The 22815-nt window shown below is 44.8% G+C and overlaps 1 protein-coding gene across 1 annotated transcript in view; it reads left to right on the top strand.

Moving 5' to 3' along the window:
• The first annotated feature begins 4711 nt into the window (after positions 1-4711).
• Positions 4712-22815, top strand: part of LOC124711141 (retinol-binding protein pinta-like) — an 86134-nt gene continuing 68030 nt past the window's right edge. The window contains exon 1 of the mRNA XM_047241036.1: positions 4712-4856. Within this exon, the coding sequence (XP_047096992.1) occupies positions 4712-4856 (145 nt within the window). The remainder of the gene's footprint in view (positions 4857-22815) is intronic.

Raw genomic sequence — 22815 nt, 5'->3', positions numbered from 1 at the left:
TCTTGTCTTCGATTTCATCTGGTCCCCGCGGATTTGTTTCTTCCATCTTCTCTTCTCGTGATAAGATTTTTACTTCTCTGTTCAAGATGCTGCAATTGTCCTGGGTCGGTGCGTCATTCTCTTTGGCATGGGCGCTTAGCTGTCAATTCGAACGTTTATCGGGGTTTGCATTCTCTTTTCTTGTTCAGCTTGTTGATAGTGGTTTCTTTGTTGATAATTTGTCGGTCTATTGGTTCTCCAGTACCCGTTCCGGTTGTCGTTATTCCCTCTGTAATAGTTGTTGCCGTTCCTGGGTGAATTATAGTTATTGCCATATTCTCTTCTAAATCCATAACAGGTTCTTTGTTGAAATGTATTGTCGTTTCTTGGTGCGAAGTTATCACGTGGTTCGTAATTATTGTTTCTTCATACTGTGTCTTGTGGATTCCACTGCTTTTTGCTTTCGTTTTCACGTGCGCTTCGTCTTTTTCTTGCGTCATCTTCCGAAAATATGAACTCTAGTTCCCTTAGAATACCTTTAAATGCTTCGACGTCATTGCCTCCGCGACCTACTAATGATTGCTGGTATTTCAATGGTAGCTTCATCGCGCATAATTTAATCAACTCTTCGTCACTGTATGGTATATCTAAGCATTGATTTCGAAAAATTTCACGGGACTCTTCTCTCCTGAATTTTCAAAATACGGGTTCTGTAATATTTGTACTTCACTCTGTTCTGTGCTTCGCTGGACCAATATCGTGAGAAAAACTTCTCTCTGAAATCTTCGTACGATCGGCATGTCGCTGCAACATTCTGCATGGTTTCTGCGACTGTTCTTGACATGTGTGCACATATAAAGTCTAATTTGTGTGCTAGCGTCCAGTGTTCTGGTAATCCTACTCGGAATTGATGAATAAAAGTTCGTGGATTAATGAGTTTCTTTCTCGAAAGTGTTGAAATTTTCTTACTGTGAGGAAATGATCGTGTTCGCACTTCGTCATAGTTCCATATGAAATTCGCGATTCTTCGCCACTTTTGTTTCTGATCGTTTCTCCCGTCGTTCTTTCCGGTTGTGGTAGATCCATTGGATATTGTCCACTGTAACTTTCGCCTCCCTTGCGTAGTATCGTTGGAGTGGTACGCAATAATTTTCTTCCATCGGTTGTGAACGTGTAGCTGAATGCACTGCACTGTATTCTTCGCGACCTGGCTTTCCATTGTCAGGTATTGGTTCGGTATCTTGTCTGGCTAACCTTGCTGCTTCATTGCACGATCCAAACTGTCTTGAAACATACATTTGTGGTTCCGCATGTTTTTGTGATGACGTTTGTTCATCAAGAATTTCGAAACGTGTTTGTTGCTGTGCGGGCTGTCTGATTTCACGTATGTTACTTTCCGCCTGTGATTGGAATCGCAAATGCGTAATATCTTCGTTAATTGCTTGTTTTTCCGGTCCTGTTAAGATACGGATGTGGTTGCAGACTCTGTGCTTGTTCGATCCTGTTCACTACTCTCTTCAATGGTTTGCAACAACTCTGTTCGCAATTTCTGAAATTGTCGTTTCGTTTGCGCTTCTACTTTGACTATGCGGTTATCATATCTTCTCAGCGCTGCTTTTGTGATACGTTTGTGTAACACACTGTTTTCAACAATTTCACGCGCTGTACCTGTTGCTTGTCTAGTAATTTCGTTTATCTGTTTCTCTAGTTTCTAGACTTCTCCCTGGGTGTTGTTACATTATGTTTTGATCTCGTCCTGAATGTCATTACGCAATGTTTGTACGTCCGCTTGTACCTTGTCAATGTCTGTTCTCAATTGATTGTGACCTGTTATTAAGTTTCCTATCACTTCTCGAGATTCTTTTGCCTCGTCTTCAATATGACTTAGGTGTAACTGAATTTTTTTGTTTTGCTCTTTAATCTCACGCATTTGTCTCGTGATTTCTGCAATTTGTTTCGTCGTTTCTGCATTCTCAACTTTAATTTGGTTCGCAATTTCTTTATTTTGTCTTGTCATGGTTTCCGTCATTAATTGTAATAATTCTGCCAGATTGGTGGGTCCTATTGCGATTTCTTCCGACGTCCTTCGCTCTGTGTTTTCGCCCAAGTGTTGGTTTGCAACCGATTGCATTGAACTGTGCGGTGACACGTTTCTGCTTGAGTTCCTTGTACTCTGTGGTGAGGGAGTTCTGATTACTTGTACTATGGGCTCTACGTATTCAAGACGCAAGTTAGAATCCTCATCGACTGTCTCTCTACTTTCCTGCTCCTCTGTCGTATGCTGACTTACGTTTTCTATGCCTTGACGTACATTATCCTCGTTGTGCGTTATATGTCCTATTTCTCGCGAAACTGCATCGTCTGTTGTACTGTCCTCTATTCTCTGTCCATTTTCATGCTGGGTCTCTACCTCAATTCGGTCAAGGTCTCGATCTGCCATTGCTAATCTTTCCGAATCCCTTATTTTCTGTTTTAAAAGCAATTAACGCGCCCTACTTCGCGTCAACATGCACTCATACGATCTCACGTGTTTCATAAAGTTTTTGCACACACGACTTGACAATAAATTCACTTACTTGTTGGGTCAGAACCAACTTGTCAACGATGTATCCGCCACCTGTGCGCTTGGATTGAGGAGAAAACTTAATTCTAACAATTTTTAAAATTGATAACTTAATTATGCTATTGTCTCTGCTAGAATGTCTCACTATCTATCGCTGCAGCTACTGTTTTCAACTATTTATGCCTTTTTATTACGAGAAATTTTTAACAGGATTTTTTTCTGACCTAGTTAGGCATGTGGTCGACCTTCAATCATGGTATTTTACCATCCTGGCAAGGTCGCCATTTTCTAACATTCTGCATAGTGTCTGTTTGTTCTAAGTCGTGTCTCCCTACCACTTTCGCGAAACGACGCTCTGAGCGTGTTTTTTAGGGAATTGATTAGTTTGAACCTGGGACCTGTTGCTGGTAAGGAGACGCCAGACCACAATCACATGTAGAGTTCAGAAGAGTTCAGTGAGACTAGCGATGATATAACCAAATACTTAATGATTTCAGCGTCAGCTCCACTGCACTCCCTGTAAAAGAATCTTAATACTAACTAAATTTAGTGGAAGGGGTTCAAGGCTTTCCTATTTTTAGCTAGCTGGTAAAATAACGTCGAAAAAGCAGTTAAGTTTACCATTGGAAATTTTATTCTACTCACAAAACATTGTTTATAAATTACACTATTGATAAAAGGAAATATTTTAATACAGGATGATAAAAACCAACTGCGTTCAACAAAAATGTGAACGAATATTCCCTGAATGTGTTTCCAAGTTCTACAATGGATCGAAGGATGACCTATGCCATATCACATCTATAATCTAGGTTTAAATTAAGTATCGCAAGAGAGAAAGCTATCAAAATGGTCTACAGTGACCCACAATTATCTTTAATTACTTATCTAACTTGTCGTAAATTACAGTGGCTGATGTGGCTTCTCAATAACTATATAACAGAAAAATCATCGCGTTTCAGATTTTTACTTCAAGTGGCAAATGTGAACACCATGAGCTTTAATTGACGATCGACACTAGTATTACGCAAAAAGGGGGTGTAACAGATGAGACTTCTGTAGTTCTGAGTGAAGCTTTATGCGCTGTTATGCGGCATCGCGTGCGTTCATTACCTTGTCGGTTTTCGTCAGGGGGCGGCGGGCAGCACAGCTCCGCTCACCTCGCCGTCTCGGAAGCAACCCCCTCCTAACTTCTCCTTACTACAATTTACCGAAGTTGGTTTAAAAAAACTATCTGGCTGTGTTTTCTTCTGAGCAATCAGGGTCTCAATGTTAACCTTAAGCTCCGCCTACAAAAATTCTCTCTATCCAATGAGAAACGTTATACTTTTCGTTGTGGGGCAATGTTTTTAAACTTGGCAGCGTAACAGAGACGCGAAAAAATCTCACGCTAAAACTAGCAGCTGGTGTGGTCCTTTTAGTGTTATCGTAAGATCTGTACTGTTCTTCTGGAGGGCTCTAGCTTTTAACATGGGCTGGGGGGTGGTCCTAGCGGTTAGCTGGCGACGTGGGTGTCCGTCCCTTATCGTAGGGCCTTCAGCTTAACACGGTTCTGCTCTCGGCTTCTGTTCTCGTTTCTCTCCTCGGAACTGCGTCTGTCTCACGGTGAGAAGGTATGACATGCATTTAGGCAGTCTTGTGTTAGTCTGTGGTATTCCATTTACTCACTCGTTACTCGTATTACTTTGGTTAATTTAATGTCACGATTTATTCGGAGCTATGTGACATACTACTGGATTTGCTTATCATGTCAGGGTTTTCATGGAAGGTATTGGATTTGCCTGACACCTTATAACAATAGTAATAAGATACTCCAGGTCCTTATAATGACATATCCAAATAAGAAACGCAACTACTTTTGAAAGTTTGTCTGCCTAGGCCGTGCTCTCTCTATACTCTAACATTTGCTCAAAGCGCTGCCTGCGTCATAATACGAGAACTAAAACGTGTTGCCAGATGCCGGCCTAGGTGGCCGAGCGGTTCTAGGCGCTACAGTCTGGACCCGAGCGACCGCTACGGTCGCAGGTTCGAATCCTGCCTCGGGCATGGGTTTGTGTGATGTCCTTAGGTTAGTTAGGTTTAAGTAGTTCTAAGTTCTAGGGGACTGATGACCTCAGAAGTTAATTCGCATAGTGCTCAGAGTCAATTGAACCATGTTTTTGTTGCCAGATGAGTTCCGGTATCCGGCCACTTAGCCCCCAGCTGGAGGTAGTCGCTAAGAAGGAACTGGGGGAGGAGCCGAAGAGGAGAGCGAAGGACATCCAGCACATCAGGGACTGGATGAAGAAGCAGCCCCACCTCAAGGCGCGCACGGGTAAGCTCACTCCTCAAGCCAATTGCCAAGCTGCATTCCCCATACACGTGTTCCTGCGTACTGGCCTTCAGATTAGGTACAGGCCGAGCGTGTCCCTGGTAAATGCGTTCTTGTAGATATCCCCAGAGCCAAAAGTCACATGGATGTACATCAGGTATTATTGCAGGCCGTGCATCTGGAAAACCTCTAGAGGTACCACCTGCGTGGAATTTTGCATTAAGCAGACCTTTCACTGGGCGAACGACATGATGTGTCGCCCCATCTTGCAAGAAAACAGCGCTTTCCACAGAACTGCGCTCTTCCAAAGAAGAAATCACCTGTTGTGCAATGTGTTCTCCATAACGTGCATCTACATCTACATGATTACTCTGCAATTCACATTTACGAGCTTGACAGAGGGTTCATCGAACCACAATCATACTATCTCTCTACTATTCCACTCCCGAACAGCGCGCGGGAAAAACGAACACCTAAACCTTTCTGTTCGAGCTCTGATTTATCTTATTTTATCTTGATGATCATTCCTACTTATGTGGGTTGGGCTCAACAAAATATTTTCGAATTCGGGAGAGAAAGTTGGTGACTGAAATTTCGTAAATAGATAGCGTTTGGGATCCGTACCAGATCGGGTTGACGGAGGAGATACAGAAGATCCAAAGAAGAGCGGCGCGTTTCGTCACAGGGTTATTTGGTAACCGTGATAGCGTTACGGAGATGTTTAGCAAACTCAAGTGGCAGACTCTGCAAGAGAGGCGCTTTGCATCGCGGTGTAGCTTGCTCGCCAGGTTTAGAGAGAGTGCGTTTCTGGATGAGGTATCGAATATATTGCTTCCCCCTACTTATACCTCCCGAGGAGATCACGAATGTAAAATTAGAGAGATTCGAGCGCCCACGGAGGCTTTCAGACAGTCGTTCTTCCCGCGAACCATACGCGACTGGAACAGAAAAGGGAGGTAATGACAGTGGCACGTGAAGTGCCCTCGGCCACACACCGTTGGGTGGCTTGCGGAGTATAAATGTAGATGTAGATGTAGAAAAACGTCTTTGCTTTAATGACTTCCATCCCAACTCACGTATCATATCTGCCACACTCTCTCCCCTATTACGTGATAATACAAAACGAGCTGCCCTTTTATTGCACACTTTCGATGTCCTCCGTCAATCCCACCTGGTAAGGATCCCACACAGCGCAGCAGTATTCTAACAGAGGACGAACGAGTGTAGTGTAAGCTGCCTCTTTAGTGGACTTGTTGCATCTTCTAAGTGCCCCGCCAATGAAACGCAACCTTTGGCTCGCCTTCCCCACAATATTATCTATGCGGTCTTTCCAACTGAAGTTGTTCGTAATTTTAACACCCAGGTACTTTGTTGAATTGACAGCCTTGAGAATTGTACTATTTATCGAGTCATCGAATACCAACGGATTTCTTTTGGAACTCATGTGGATCACCTCACACTTTTCGCTACCTAGCGTCAACTGCCACTTGCCACACCATACAGCAATCTTGTCTAAATCGCTTTGCAACTGATACTGGGCTTCGGATGGCCTTACTAGACGGTAAATTACAGCATCATCTGCGAACAACCCAAGAGAACTGCTCAGATTGTCACCCAGGTCATTTATATACACTCCTGGAAATTAAAATAAGAACACCGTGAATTCATTGTCCCAGGAAGGGGAAACTTTATTTACACATTCCTGGGGTCAGATACATCACATGATCACACTGACAGAACCACAGGCACATAGACACAGGCAACAGAGCATGCACAATGTCGGCACTAGTACAGTGTATATCCACCTTTCGCAGCAATGCAGGCTGCTATTCTCCCATGGAGACGATCGTAGAGATGCTGGATGTAGTCCTGTGGAACGGCTTGCCATGCAATTTCCACCTGGCGCCTCAGTTGGACCAGCGTTCGTGCTGGACGTGCAGACCGCGTGAGACGACGCTTCATCCAGTCCCAAACATGCTCAATGGGGGACAGATCCGGAGATCTTGCTGGCCAGGGTAGTTGACTTACAGTTTCTATAGCACGTTGGGTGACACGGGATACATGCGGACGTGCATTGTCCTGTTGGAACAGCAAGTTCCCTTGCCGGTCTAGGAATGGTAGAACGAAAGGTTCGATGACGGTTTGGATGTACCGTGCACTATTCAGTGTCCCCTCGACGATCACCAGTGGTGTACAGCCAGTGTAGGAGATCGCTCCCCACACCATGATGCCGGGTGTTGGCCCTGTGTGCCTCGGTCGTATGCAGTCCTGATTGTGGCGCTCACCTGCACGGCGCCAAACACGCATACGACCATCATTGGCACCAAGGCAGAAGCGACTCTCATCGCTGAAGACGACACGTCTCCATTCGTCCCTCCATTCACGCCTGTCGCGACACCACTGGAGGCGGGCTGCACGATGTTGGGGCGTGAGCGGAAGACGGCCTAACGGTGTGCGGGACCGTAGCCCAGCTTCATGGAGACGGTTGCGAATGGTCCTCGCCGATACCCCAGGAGCAACAGTGTCCCTAATTTGCTGGGAAGTGGCGGTGCGGTCCCCTACGGCACTGCGTAGGATCCTACGGTCTTGGCGTGCATCCGTGCGTCGCTGCGGTCCGGTCCCAGGTCGACGGGCACGTGCACCTTCCGCCGACCACTGGCGACAACATCGATGTACTGTGGAGACCTCACGCCCCACGTGTTGAGCAATTCGGCGGTACGTCCACCCGGCCTCCCGCATGCCCACTATACGCCCTCGCTCAAAGTCCGTCAACTGCACATACGGTTCACGTCCACGCTGTCGCGGCATGCTACCAGTGTTGAAGACTGCGATGGAGCTCCGTATGCCACGGCAAACTGGCTGACACTGACGGCGGCGGTGCACAAATGCTGCGCAGCTAGCGCCATTCGACGGCCAACACCGCGGTTCCTGGTGTGTCCGCTGTGCCGTGCGTGTGATCATTGCTTGTACAGCCCTGTCGCAGTGTCCGGAGCAAGTATGGTGGGTCTGACACACCTATGTCAATGTGTTCTTTTTTCCATTTCCAGGAGTGTAGATGAGGAACAGCAGAGGTCCCAGGACGCTTCCCTGGGGAACACCTGATATCACTTCAGTTTTACTCGATGATTTGCCGTCTATTACTACGAACTGCGACCTTCCTGACAGGAAATCACGAATCCAGTCGCACAACTCAGACGATACCCCATAGGCCCGCAGCTTGATTAGAAGTCGCTTGTGAGGAAGGGTGTCAAAATCTTTCCGGAAATCTAGAAATACGGAATCAACTTGAGATCCCCTGTCGATAGCGGCCATTACTTCATGCAGACGTCTCACGGTACACCTGACAGGCCTTCAAAGAAGAACGGACCGAGAATAAATGTGCTTCTGAATCCAGACCATACAGTCACATAATCACACCGAACGATGTAGGTGTTCGGTTTTTCCGAGCGCTCTACGAGGTTAGAATAATAGAGAATTATTGTGAAGGTGGTTCGATGAACCCTCTGCCAGGTAATTAAATGCAATTTGCAGAGTATCCATGCAGAAGTAAAAGCAGATACGGCGAGTGTAATGGGTCTTTGTGCACTCGGTTTAATAGTATCCTATATTCGGCAGTTCTGTGTAATCACTGCACCCTGTAGCGTAAAATCTACCTCATCATGGAATATTGACCGGTCACAACTCATCAACTTCGATCCGTGTCAGGAACCAAACAGCAAATTCAGAACGTTGCTGCGTATTATGAAGTTTCAGTTGCTGCATTATCTGGATGGCACTGTAAACTAGACTGCAAAACTCCCCATACTGTTACTGTGGGATGGACAATTCTCGTGACACTGCAGGAGCACTAGCGCTACCAGGGGCACGTGCTGCATGGTCAGTTACGGCAACAGCAACCTCGCCAGTAACTCCCATCGAGATAGGACGCCTTCCTCTTCCAGGTGACACACCAGGCTCACCCGTGTTTTCGAATTCCATGATTATCTTCTTTAAACCATTGGATGACATTGGGCCCATCCTCAGACTTTTGAGTCGGCGATACTCTCTCAGTGCAGCACCGTAACTGCTGCTGTTCACCCAAAACGGTTCCATTAGAGATGTTCGATCTCTCCTCTCGGTATCCGTACTGTTCACTCACGTTATGGCTTGTCAAATGGCAGCGTGGTTGAAATGCCGTCATACCAACAATGTACAGCGCCAGATTTGCACATGGTGGCCAAATCTGGAACTAAATTTTTTGTCGATCGAAATTCAGTTCTACGTTAATACACCGAAACGCCAAAGAAACTCGTATAGGCATGTATATTAAAATAGAGAGATAGGTAAAGAGGCAGGATACGGCGCTGCAGTCGGCAACGCCTATATAAGACAACAGGTGTCTGGCGCAGTTGTCAGATCGGTTACTGCTGCTACAATGCCAGGTTATCAAGATTTAAGTGAGTTTGAACGTGGTGTTATAGTCGGCGCACAAGCAATGGGACACACCATCTCTGAGGTAGCCACGAAGTGGGGATTTTTCCGTACGACTATATCACGAGTGTACCGTGAATATCAGGAATCCGGCAAAGCTTCAAATCTCCCACATCGCTGTGGCCGGAAAAACATCCTGCAAGAACGGGACCAACGACGACTGAAGAGAATCGTGCAACACTTCCGCAAATTGCTACACATTTCAACGCTGGGCCATCAACAAGTATCAGCGTGCGAGCCATTCAACGAAACATCATCGATATGGGATTTCGGAGCTGAGGACCCACGTGTGTATCCTTGATAACTGCACGACACAAAGCTTTATGCCTTTTATGCCTAACCTGGGCCCTTCAACACCGACATGGGACTGTTGATGTTTGGAAACATGTGGCCTGGTGGGACGACTCTCGTTTAAAACTGTATTGAGCGGATGGACGTGTACGGGTATGGAGACAACCTCATGAATCCATGGACCCTACATGTCAGCAGGGGACTGTCCAAGCTGGTGGAAGCTCTGTAATGGTATGGGGCGTGTGTGGTTCGAGTGATATGGGATCCCTGATACGTCTAGATACGACTCTGTCAGATGACACGTACGTAAGCATCCTGTCTGATCACGTGCATCCATTCATGTTTATTGTGCAGACGGACGGACTTGGGAAATTCCAGCAGGATAATGCGACACCCCACACGGCCAAAATTGCTACAGAGTGGCTCCAGCAACACTCCTCTGAGTTCCGCTGTCCGCCAAACTCCCCAGACATGAACATTATTGAGCATGTCTGGGATACGTTTCAACGTGCTGTTCAGAAGAGATCTCCACCCCCTCGTACTCTTACGGATTTATGGTCAGCCCTGCAGGATTCAGGGTGTCAGTTCCCTCCAGCACTACTTCAGACATTAGTCGAGTCCATGCTACGTCGTGTTGAAGCACTTCTGCGTGCTCGCGGGGGCTCTACATGATATTAGCCAAGTGTACCAGCTTGTTTGGCTTTTCCGTGTATGTTAGCATACTAACAGTAATGAAGTAACAGACGAGGTGGAAACCATTACAACGTCCCTGAACAAATTTACAGTTGTGGTACCTTATACGCAGAAAATGATATGAACTAAGACTTAAGCTGTCTTTAGTGTGCAACAGATTCACCGCACAGCGCAAATATCAATATCGGGGGAATGTCAGAGATATGTCGGCCTCGTTACACGGCCGCAGTTTCCTCTGCGCAGCGCGACGCCGCCATCGGGGCATGCCATGTGGAGCGTCCACTACCACGAGGGTGTCCGTAGACAAAGCGTTGCAACACTTGTCCGACAGGTCTGGCAATCGTCTGTAGCCTTCAATGATAGTAGGGTAACTGACCTAGCCTGTGTTTGTTTCTGGATCACTTCCTGGATATTTGTGCACTGTAACTTGTTTGTCTTATGTTTCATGTACTTAAATTCGTTTTAGAATAGTAAACTTTCGTGTACGTCTGCTTTGAAAAGTGAATCAGAAAAGTGAAAGTGGTGTGCTTACGTAAACGCTATCTGATGAAATGAGTCGACAGATCCAACTGGAACGGTGTAACTTACTGCAATTAACTTTTACCAAAAATAACAATAAAAATTCTGCATAAAATTACAAATCGAGTGTTGAAAGAATAGATGTTCACAATGCTTTTGTTAAAATGCCTTGCAGTTTTGCGTACGTAAACTGACTAAGTAAAATCCCGAAGACTAAATGTCACAGGCCGGCCGGAGTGGCCGTGCGGTTCTAGGTGCTACAGTCTGGAACCGACCGACCGCTACTGTCGCAGGTTCGAATCCTGCCTCGGGCATGGATGTGTGTGATGTCCTTAGGTTAGTTAGGTTTAATTAGTTCTAAGTTCTGGGCGACTGATGACCTCAGAAGTAAAGTCGCGTAGTGCTCAGAGCCATTTGAACCATTTGAACTAAACGTCACACATACTCATGCGTAGCACTGTACTGGAAGAATAACATTGTCTGACAAAGCAAATGATATATGAACTAGAATTTGCTGAATTGTACCTGCTAATTTTGAAATGACAAGCTTGACTGTGAACAATTTTGTTGTGTCCTCACTGATTTTAAACTGGCCCTTATAAACTTCCGCGACTTACCTTGCAGCATCAGAAAAATGGTACTGTTCGAAAGTGGTGGATATTAAAATACAGCAACAAAACAAACCAGCTAAAGAAAAATCTTGCCAAGTACAATGCACGGAAAAGCGACTACGCTATGCACATCATGCATTATCTTTTGAGCGACTGTTTTTCGCTAAGTGCAATGTGACAATACTCGATCAGGAAAGTAAACTCTCGTGAGGGGAAGGTAGCAGAAATTCGACTTAGTAAATGACTGAAAAGAGACTGGCATTCAAAACTGTATTGTGAATGTCATTCCTTGAGTTACAACCATCTATACGAAAATAACTTCTTATATAAAAAATACTCTGCTACGAAATCATTTAATGAAATGGTAAAGGCGTGGTGAATCTGTAAGCCATGTGAACTGATAACCTTGTTACAAAGCAGACGCACACGAAAGTTTACTATCCTACAACGAGTTTACATACACGACAACATAAGACAAAACAAGTTACAGTGTACAAACATCTAGGAACTGATCGAACTAAGTAATCCGAACCAATAAAGGAAAATCATAGACATTTCCTGTTTCTTTTCCGTCGTTCCTTAGTTGCTTCAAAATTCATGGAGATGTGTTCCGTCCATACAGCTAAATGGAAGGCAATGCTACTGCCACCTTTGACACCGTGGAGAACGAAGACAAGATGAAAGAATTATTAAATGATCCCATCTACAAAGAACTAAGGGTGGACCCTACGGCGAAGATAATTCGAAAGACGCAGGCCTCGATTAAGGACTCGAGAATTTACGCTGATACAGCCAAGGGTCTTATTCCCAGAGTACAGTCTCTCCTAGCATTAACGGTGTTCCAAAGATACATAAGGAAAGTTATCCTTTGAGGCCAATAGTGAATGGGATCAATTCGCCTACTTACAATTTGGCAAAGAATCTAGCGTGCAAATTAAGACGTCTAGTTGCCAAGACGGGTTCTTATGTGAAGAACTCGACGCACTTTATAGACCGTCTAAAGGGAGAAACAATTTTACCCACGGACATCATGGTCAGCTTTGATGTGAGGTCGCTATTTACGAATGTGGCAGTAGATGAAACTATCCGCATCGTTCAGGAGCCTGTCGCGCCAGACATATGCGACCTGGTTGAGTTGTGCCTGCCTTCAGTGTACTTAAAGTGGAAAGGAAAATACTACGAGTAGACAGATGGAGTAGCAATGGGGTCTCCCCTATCTTCGTTGGCAGCTGACATATTCATGGAAGCATCTGAAGCAACGGCCGTTGGTTCAGTTCCTTTACGCCCACGTTTCTGGTTCAGGTACGTGGACGACACGTTCGCTTTATGACCTCATGGGGAAGAGGAGCTACACAAGTTTCACGAATATTTGAACAACATGCACTGGAAGATACAGTTCACGCTCGAAGTAGAGAAGAATGGTGCACTTCCATTTTTTAGGAGTCGAAGTATACAGGACAACTGAGAGCACACTGGGGCACAGAGTATATCCCAAGCCTACACATACAGACAGGTATCTGCACGCCCAATCCTACCACCACACAGCGCAGAAGAACTCGGTCATCCGTTTTTTGGCGATCCGTACACAGCGCCTAAGTGATGCTCAAAACACAACACCTGAGCTTAAAAGGCTACTCTCAACTTTTCTAGCCAGTGGCTACAGCCATAAGTCGATAAACACAGCCTTGTCGACGAGCACAAGTAAGAAATAGACAAACTGCAGCAAACAGTGCGCTTACCTTATGTGAAAAATGTTACTGATCGAATAGGCAAACACCTTCGCCGCGTTCGGGTGCAGCCTGTCTTCTGCAGTGGTCGCAGGTGCTGGGCTCCACCAGGGACAAGGTGGATGCATTACACACTGCAGGCGTGTACAAGGTGGAATGTGAATGTGGAGAGGCATACAACGGCGAGACTGGCAGGCAAATAGCAACGCGCATTCGGGAACACGAGCGCTATATTCGTCTAGGGTAACACAACGAATCAGCAACACTGCGGAAAAGAAATAAAATTTAACCAAGCCTGTGTGTTGACCAAGCAGCAGGTTATGACGAAACGCAAAATCAGAGAGGCCATCGAAATACTTAAACACCCTAATAACATGAACACGGAGGATGGACTCAGGCTTGCCCCAACTTGGCTGCCAGCTATCAGAGCCCAACAGGCCGCACTGTCAACACGAGGCACGAGCACTACCGGTGAGTAACTGCCGCCGCGCGGCCGACGTCCAGCATTTGGTAAACAATTTTTCATTCGTCGGTGAGGACCAATCATGGCACATAACACAAGAGCCAATACACAACAGAGGTTACGTTCTCCCTCCACCGCAACAACCTATTAAAATAAAGTTCCGTCTCCTTCTTTCTTAAGTGACCAATGAAAAGAACTATCTTTTTAAAATTATGACGTAATGGCATGCGCAGTGAACACTAACAACAAAATATAAGGGACACTGCATAGCTAGAACGCACCAGTAGACCCAGAAGAAGGCCGCTGCAACAGTGGCTGAAACGCTGGTTTTTCTCCAGCGGCAGTAGTTCTATACATTACTACGTGGTACCATACCCAAAAAAACCTTTATGTCGACTGACTCTGTCCGCGGAAGCCTAAGCAATTAGAAAGGCAGTTTGTTTTTTGCCATACGCGTGTCGCTTCTCTGATTTACGAAGCGTCTTCAATGGCCTGTAATACATGTTTCTTTTTTCACATAAAATAAATGTATTATGTATTAGTTACAGTATGTTACTGTGTTACATTTTGCCATGTTTTTTCTCTTGTTTTTCAGATTAGAAACAAATATCGTGATGTTAAATTATCGTTTGGTGTTACTCACGATTTCCGGTGTTGTTAGTCCATATGTGTAATCCCGGAGATGTGCTCATTCGGCCCCCATGCTCCAGCTTTATTCATTAACATTTATTATGACACATCACATGTAATTTTCATTTTCTGATCAACATGTGTGTATTTACAGAGTCTAGTGTTGTCAACTGTCGCTGTGTGTTTATCTTTCGCCTTTTGTTTCTGTTGTGTGTGTGGTTTGAGGATTTCATAATATGTGAAAAGCACGAGTTCGCTTTTGTATAAAAGTGATACTGTAGAACAAAATCTAACTAGTGATATTCACTTATTATAATGTTGTTCTACAAAGAAACTAAGGAATATTTAGTGTACATGATATTTTTCATTTGGTTTGTGTGTGTGTTTGTTTTGAGAGAGAGAGAGAGAGAGAGAGAGAGAGAGAGAGAGAGAGAGAGGGAGAGAGAGAGTGACAGTGTAAAATTATCACGATAGGAGTAACGCTTCAAATGGTGCATAACACCCGATATCAGGTTCTCGTGAGATATAAATAACATGACTGTATAACAAACAAGGAGGAAAATAGAATTGTCTTAATAAATTTATGGCTGTGAAACCTGTATGAAAAAGCTTATTTACAGTAATTACTGATTTATTCCTGTCTTTGGATGAAATTAACACATATTGCATGATTACATGAATTTTCTTTCCCAATATAACGACTTAACATAAGGAATCTAATCATCTTAGTATGCAATGGCAGATTGATGCCATGGTGCACTGAATGCGAACAGATGCGTATCCCTATGAAAAAGAAAGTGGAAGAAGCTGGAACGAAGAAGAAAGTAAGGAATGATAAGGAACAGTGTACTAGGTTGAAGAAGCAGAATGAGAAATCTGTACGTGGGTGCTTTACTGAGTAGCCAGTAAAGAAGAAAAAGAGAACCAGAAGTGGGAAAACACAACCTAACAAGCAGGCAAGGAGAAAAAAATTGTTGTGCACGTGTGTTGAGTGCCCCGTTTGGAATCGTGCTGGATGCATAACAGAAGACATGGAAAGTCTACGTTTGTCGTTACTACTTATCCACGAAATGAACATTCTAAAAGTTGTTGAAATAGTAATGTAGAAGTGATTACACATTTCATGTTAGTGTCTAAGTGTATTTCAATATTCTAATTTCCCAACAAGAAATGGCAGATAATTTAAGTGGCGAATATTTTTACTCACGTATATTTTACACATATTTCCCTTCTCAAGCACATAATTCCCAAACCACCGCAGATAATTACACAGTGGGATGTGACATGGTCTTCAATCCCATCTTTGTAATAAATGCAGTTAACTTCATTGTACTGCGCTGCACAGCCTTTTTCGGAAACTATCTTGCTCTTGGACGTCCGACACTTGTCCTGCATTAGGCTTGTATTCCACGAACTATTCTAGGTAGACGATCTTGTTTCATTTTTTCTAAATACTTACTCAAATAACTTTGTTTTTTAATTTTGCTTTCCAAATCTAAAACCGATAGCTCTTGTCATTTATCTCTGTTTAGTACTTTGCCCATCTGTTTAGTACTTTGACTGCCTTGAGAAGTTCATCTCGGCTGACCTAATGTTCCTTCTTCGTTTCTTCGATAGTACGCACTTCTCGCTTCCTGATAATGCAACCAGTTTCGTCATTGTTTTATAAAGATTCAGTTTATTTTCCTTTCTAATTTTATATTTCAGAGGTCTATAAATTGTTCCACATGTTTGTTTAAATTTGTTTCTGTGTGGTCATCCATTTTGGGTATTTTCGCATTCTGCTCCTATATTTCCTATTTATCTCTATTTTCTCCTTTTCGCCTTTTTCCTCAGAAAAGCCATTTTCAATTATGTGGAAATATTATGAGCCTTGTTCTTCTGCCCTATTTCTTAAGATCTGTAGCCTTCTTTATAAATTATCTTCGGTCTGTTGCACATTTAAATTTATTTAGAATAGTAAAAGTTGAGGAACTACAGAATGTTGCACGTATACTGAGTGACTTAGCCGCCACTACCGATGATGTTTTATGCAACCTGTAATGTTACTCCTGGCCTTCACAAACCACACGTGAGATTTTCATGTTCTCTCGCTCGCTTCGGAAAAACTATTAGTCCTACAGAAAAAAACGAACAGCACTTTTTGTTAGGAACTTAAATGTAGTTAAATTTTCATGAAATGAATTTTATCCATAGTGGATGCTGTTGAACTCCGTGACTGTTCCCTTATAGGGTGTAGAAAAATTTCCGCTACCAGTCACAATAAAAGGTTATTTATTTGTCACACGACCGGTTTCGGGCTTGCGCCCATCCTCAGGTGTTTATACATTCAGTGTACATGTTTATATTGCTGGAGATCGCTGTATAAATGCAAAAAAATTATTTGCTTGTGACTAAACAGATACAAGTGAGACGATTGTAAGTGGCAAGGCAGCATTTGTCGAAAAATGTACCTGTACTTATATAAAGATGGAAGCATCATTATTAGTTAAATTTTCTACTGGTGTACGTTTTTGACAGAGCATATACACTCCTGGAAATTGAAATAAGAACACCGTGAATTCATTGTCCCAGGAAGGGGAAACTTTATTGACACATTCCTGGGGTCAGATACATCACATGATCACACTGACAGAACCACAGGCACATAGACACAGGCAACAGAGCATGCACAATGTCGGCACTAGTACAGTGTATATCCACCTTTCGCAGCAATGCAGGCTGCTATTCTCCCATGGAGACGATCGTAGAGATGCTGGATGTAGTCCTGTGGAACGGCTTGCCATGCCATTTCCACCTGGCGCCTCAGTTGGACCAGCGTTCGTGCTGGACGTGCAGACCGCGTGAGACGACGCTTCATCCAGTCCCAAACATGCTCAATGGGGGACAGATCCGGAGATCTTGCTGGCCAGGGTAGTTGACTTACAGCTTCTAGAGCACGTTGGGTGGCACGGGATACATGCGGACGTGCATTGTCCTGTTGGAACAGCAAGTTCCCTTGCCGGTCTAGGAATGGTAGAACGATGGGTTCGATGACGGTTTGGATGTACCGCGCACTATTCAGTGTCCCCTCGACGATCACCAGTGGTGTACGGCCAGTGTAGGAGATCGCTCCCCACACCATGATGCCGGGTGTTGGCCCTGTGTGCCTCGGTCGTATGCAGTCCTGATTGTGGCGCTCACCTGCACGGCGCCAAACACGCATACGACCATCATTGGCACCAAGGCAGAAGCGACTCTCATCGCTGAAGACAACACGTCTCCATTCGTCCCTCCATTCACGCCTGTCGCGACACCACTGGAGGCGGGCTGCACGATGTTGGGGCGTGAGCGGAAGACGGCCTAACGGTGTGCGGGACCGTAGCCCAGCTTCATGGAGACGGTTGCGAATGGTCCTCGCCGATACCCCAGGAGCAACAGTGTCCCTAATTTGCTGGGAAGTGCCGGTGCGGTCCCCTACGGCACTGCGTAGGATCCTACGGTCTTGGCGTGCATCCGTGCGTCGCTGCGGTCCGGTCCCAGGTCGACGGGCACGTGCACCTTCCGCCGACCACTGGCGACAACATCGATGTACTGTGGAGACCTCACGCCCCACGTGTTGAGCAATTCGGCGGTACGTCCACCCGGTCTCCCGCAAGCCCACTATACGCCCTCGCTCAAAGTCCGTCAACTGCACATACGGTTCACGTCCACGCTGTCGCGGCATTCTACCAGTGTTAAAGACTGCGATGGAGCTCCGTATGCCACGGCAAACTGGCTGACACTGACGGCGGCGGTGCACAAATGCTGCGCAGCTAGCGCCATTCGACGGCCAACACCGCGGTTCCTGGTGTGTCCGCTGTGCCGTGCGTGTGATCATTGCTTGTACAGCCCTGTCGCAGTGTCCGGAGCAAGTATGGTGGGTCTGACACACCTGTGTCAATGTGTTCTTTTTTCCATTTCCAGGAGTGTAGTTTCCAAGTTATTCAAGAACAACGTACAAAAGTGCACTGTCAAACGCTACCCCACTCCCACGCTCGGCCCGCACCTGTCAGAATTTTTGTTATGTGGTTCATGGCACTTTTTCCTGCCACTATACAACAATTTGTGACTGCACGAATTATGTCCCGCATTCGACCAGTTTTTGGTATACGTTGACTGCCCTTCTTACGCCACTGGCTTAGTTGCGCACTTACAACTTGTAATATTGACGTTAGTGTAAATTTTACCTAAAATTTTTGTGAATTCTAACGGCATAAAATAAACAGTTACATCGTTGTATTCGTCAGGCTTTCTGACTATTGAACTACTGCGCTTGTAAGGGTCAAGTTTGGATCGAACTGCCAACGTAATTAGTTTTAGCGTAACGTTTACAAAAATCGTTTTTCTTTCAAAAACCTTACAAGCACGTTTCCATTAATAATGTTAACGAAATAGCCGACTATGTTGGTGACGTATTAGCTCAATCAAAGGTAGAATATCAAGAATAAATAGTACATGTAGTCGGAAATTTTTGTACAGCCGCAGATGGGATTGCCACGAAGAACATGCTATACATCCTGACCAACGAGAGATGTATGTGGAGTGAAGGTGCGTTTGAAGGTAATTTTTTTATGTTTTTCTCGAATAACACGAAAACCCTAGTCTCCAGCGAAAATATATCCCCGCACAAAATGTAACTACACTACTAGCCATTAAAATTGCTACACCAAGAAGCAATGCAGATGATAAACTGGTATTCAATGGACAAATATATTATACTAGAACTGACATGTGATTACATTTTCACGCAATTTGGGTGCATAGATCCTGAGAAATCAGTACCCAGAACAACCACCTCTGGCCGTAATAACGGCCTCGACACGCCCGGGCATTGAGTCAAACAGAGCTTGGATGGCGTTTACAGGTACAGCTGCCCATGCAGCTTCAATAGGATACCACAGTTCGTCAAAAGTAGTGGCTGGCGTCTTGTGACGAGCCAGTTGCTCGGCCACCATTGGCCAGACGTTTTCAGTTGGTGAGAGATCTGAAGAATGTGCTAGCCAGGGCAGCAGTCGAACATTTTCTGTGTCCAGAAAGGCCCGTACAGGACCTGAAACATGCGGTCGTGCATTACCCTGCTGAAATTTAGGGTTTCGCAGGGATCGAATGAAGGGTAGAGCCACGGGTCGTAACCCATCTGCAATGTAACGTCCACTGTTCAAAGTGCCGTCAATGCGAACAAGAGGTGACCGAGACGTGTAACCAATGGCGCCCAATTATATCACGCCGGGTGATACGCCAGTATGGCGATGACGAATACACGCTTCCAATGTGCGTTCACCGCGATGTCGCCAAACACGGATGCGACCATCATGATGCTGTAAACAGGACCTGGATTCATCCGAAAAAATGACGTTTTGCCACTCATGCACCCAGGTTCGTCGTTGAGTACACCATCGCACATGCTCCTGTCTGCGATGCAGTGTCAACGGTAACCGCAGCCACGGTCTCCCAGCTGATAGTCCACGCTGCTGCAAACGTCATCGAACTGTTCGTGCAGATGGTTGTTGTCTTGCAAACGTCCCCATCTGTTGACTCTTTGATCGAGACGTGGATGCATGATGCGTTACAGCCATCTCGACCAACGCGAGCAGCAATGTCGCGATACGATAAATCGCAATCGCGATAGGCTACAATTCGACCTTTATCAAAGTCGGAAACGTGATGGTACACATTTCTCCTCCTTACACGAGGCATCACAACAACGTTTCAGCAGGCAACGCCGGTGAATCCTGTTTGTGTATGAGAAATCGGTTGGAAACTTTCCTCATGTCAGCAAGTTGTAGGTGTCGCCACCGGCGCCAACCTTGTGTGAATGCTCTGGAAAGCTAATCATTTGCATATGACAGCATCTTCTTCCTGTCGGTTAAATTTCTCGTCTGTAGAACGTCATCTTCGTGGTGTAGTAATTTTAATGGCAAGTAGTGTATATTAAATCCTCTACAAAAAGTCCTCTTCATTTTTTCCTGTAGGACTATTAATCTGCACATGTTGAGGGAGAGAATATAAGAATCTCACTTGCGGTTTTCGAACGCCAGGAGTTTCGTTGCGGGTTGTATAAAACGAAATCGATAGGGAAGCTGACCCACCCTGTACAGTTTAATTTACTTATAATGAATACATCAATGAAAAAGAAGGTGAATCTGACACGAATCGAATCCGCACGATGGACTGACCAGCTTCGTCGCTGCGTTGCCGAGCTTGGGATGGTTTCCCATTCTTTTAGAGACATATGCTAGATTGGTCCTCAGTTTCGTCCTCGATAATTGTGAGTTTTATTCAGATACCTTTAAAGATATAAAGGTGTGTAAGAAGGATCCATAATTTGTAAATATAACATTTGTTGTGAAAAGTCAACGTTTACTACTAAAACTTGAATTTCTTACCTTTTGATGAGAAATTCATCACAATTATAGTACTTGCCATAAGGGATCATTATAAACAATATTTTTCTCAGTTTAAAATGTAAAGTACGTGACCAATTTACAGTATTTTCAAAAGGTAGGCATTAAGTACCCCTTACTCCCTTATATTGCGAGAGTTTTAGTTTCCAAGGATTTTACTAATAAAAGTAACTGCGAAACACGGACTGTGATGTCGTCTTCGGCGCAGGTCATAAGTAACGACAATAACTAACAAATAAGACTGCTAACAACTCACTATTAAATGTGAAGAACTCACCAAGGACACATTACTGCAATAGTGGTAAACCACAGTACGATCATTTGGATTATGTTCAGATAGACTCTTAAGGCAGTAACGTATGTTCTATGTTTAGTATGTCGTATTTGGCGAAAATGTGTGTCTGATCCATTGATTTATCACTCTTCTGTGAAGATGATTCTTATAACTGAAGCCGATGGAGAATAAATACACAATTTTACAGCTCATGGTGCAGATATCCTATTTTAGAAATACTCAACAGTCGTAGATAGTCACCTACAAAAGTTCTCGATTATGCTTTTCCAGAAACTTGGGGTTAGCCCCACGAAACTGGTCTCGTCGTATTTTATTTCATGAAGGAGTCTATCGGAATAAATACACCAAAAACCTTAACGACAGTGCTTGAGATCCAGCACTGTGTCCATTAAGCTGTCGCCGGTCATCACATCCACCTGCAAACTTTAAAAGGGCGTCACATGTGGAATCGGATTCAGCTATAAATAGTGGCGCGAGACGAACAGTAGTTCATACTCTTGCTGGATTCGAGGCAGTGAATACAAATAACAGCAATACTCGCAGCACCTGAAGACGATGTATGGGTCGGTAGTCGAAATACTGTGCATAAGGGAGAAACAACTGTTCAGTGGAAAATCGAAAGCACATCAATCATGCTGAGAAAACCTGAGAGATCAAATAACAACGTTATTGATAGTCAGAGTATGTTTCAGGTTGCAAGAAATTTCCGAACAGCAGGTTGAGAGTTGGAAAGAAAAGCACCTGACGACCTGGTGGTTGATTGGTTGATTTGGGAGGAAGGGACCAAACAGCGAGGTAATGAATCCCATCGCATTAGGAAATGATGGGGAAGGAAATCGACCGTTTTCTTTCAAAGGAACCATCCCTGCGTTTGCGTGAAGCGATTTAGGGAAATCACGGAAAACCTAAATCAGGATGGCCGGACGCGGGTTTGAGCCGTCGTCCCCCCAAATGCGAGTCCAGTGTGCTAACCACTGCACCTCGCTCGCTGATCGACGTGTAAGAGTTGATACGCCTGCGATTATTGAGGCTGCAAGAGGGAATGTTTTTCAATTCCCAAATTCGTCTGCAGCGAAACGTGCTGTAGCTGTTAGGCCTCCTAGGAATGGTATCGGAAGGGTTTCACAAATACAAAATGACAGAAATGAGCATGCAGTATTGTTGGCCGGGAGGCCTCGTCTGGTGAAGTTCGGCCGCCGAATGCAAGTCTTATTTCAGTCGACGCCGCATCGGGATACTTGCGTGCCGGTGATGAGGATGAAATGATGATAAGGACAATACAACATTCAGTCCACGAGCGGAGAAAATCTCCAGCCCGGCCGGGAATCGAACCCGGGCCCGCTGCATGGGAGGCAAGTATGTTACCACTCAGTTAAGCAGGCGGACTTCACAAAAACAATTTCAGTCCCACACGTGTAAAATTATGACTACATTGTAATTATTTGAAGCGTTTATTCCACAACTGGCAGATCGAAGCTGTTTATCTTACAGATAAGATTAACTATTACTTGCCACCTGCAAAAGACCTATCTAAGAGATAAGCAGCATCCGGTTTTGTAAAATACTGAGATGGCACAATGCTGTGTTGACGATGACGCTGAATGGAGCATTGAACCTTTAACGTGTTGCCATCGACGTAATGCATACCTGAACGTATGCCTACCAGTACAGAGAAACTACACTACTGGCCATTAAAATTGCTACATCACGAAGATGACGTGCTACAGACGCGAAATTTAACCGACAGGAAGAAGATGCTGTGATATGCAAATGATTAGCTTTTCAGAGCATTCACACAAGGTTGGCGCCGGTGGCGACACCTGCAACGTGTTGACATG

This window comes from Schistocerca piceifrons, chromosome 8, assembly GCF_021461385.2.
Source record: "Schistocerca piceifrons isolate TAMUIC-IGC-003096 chromosome 8, iqSchPice1.1, whole genome shotgun sequence".
NCBI classification, from domain to species: Eukaryota; Metazoa; Arthropoda; class Insecta; order Orthoptera; family Acrididae; genus Schistocerca; species Schistocerca piceifrons.
The sequence above is the reverse complement of the archived record's forward strand: the minus strand, read 5'-3'. Positions and strand labels throughout refer to the sequence as shown.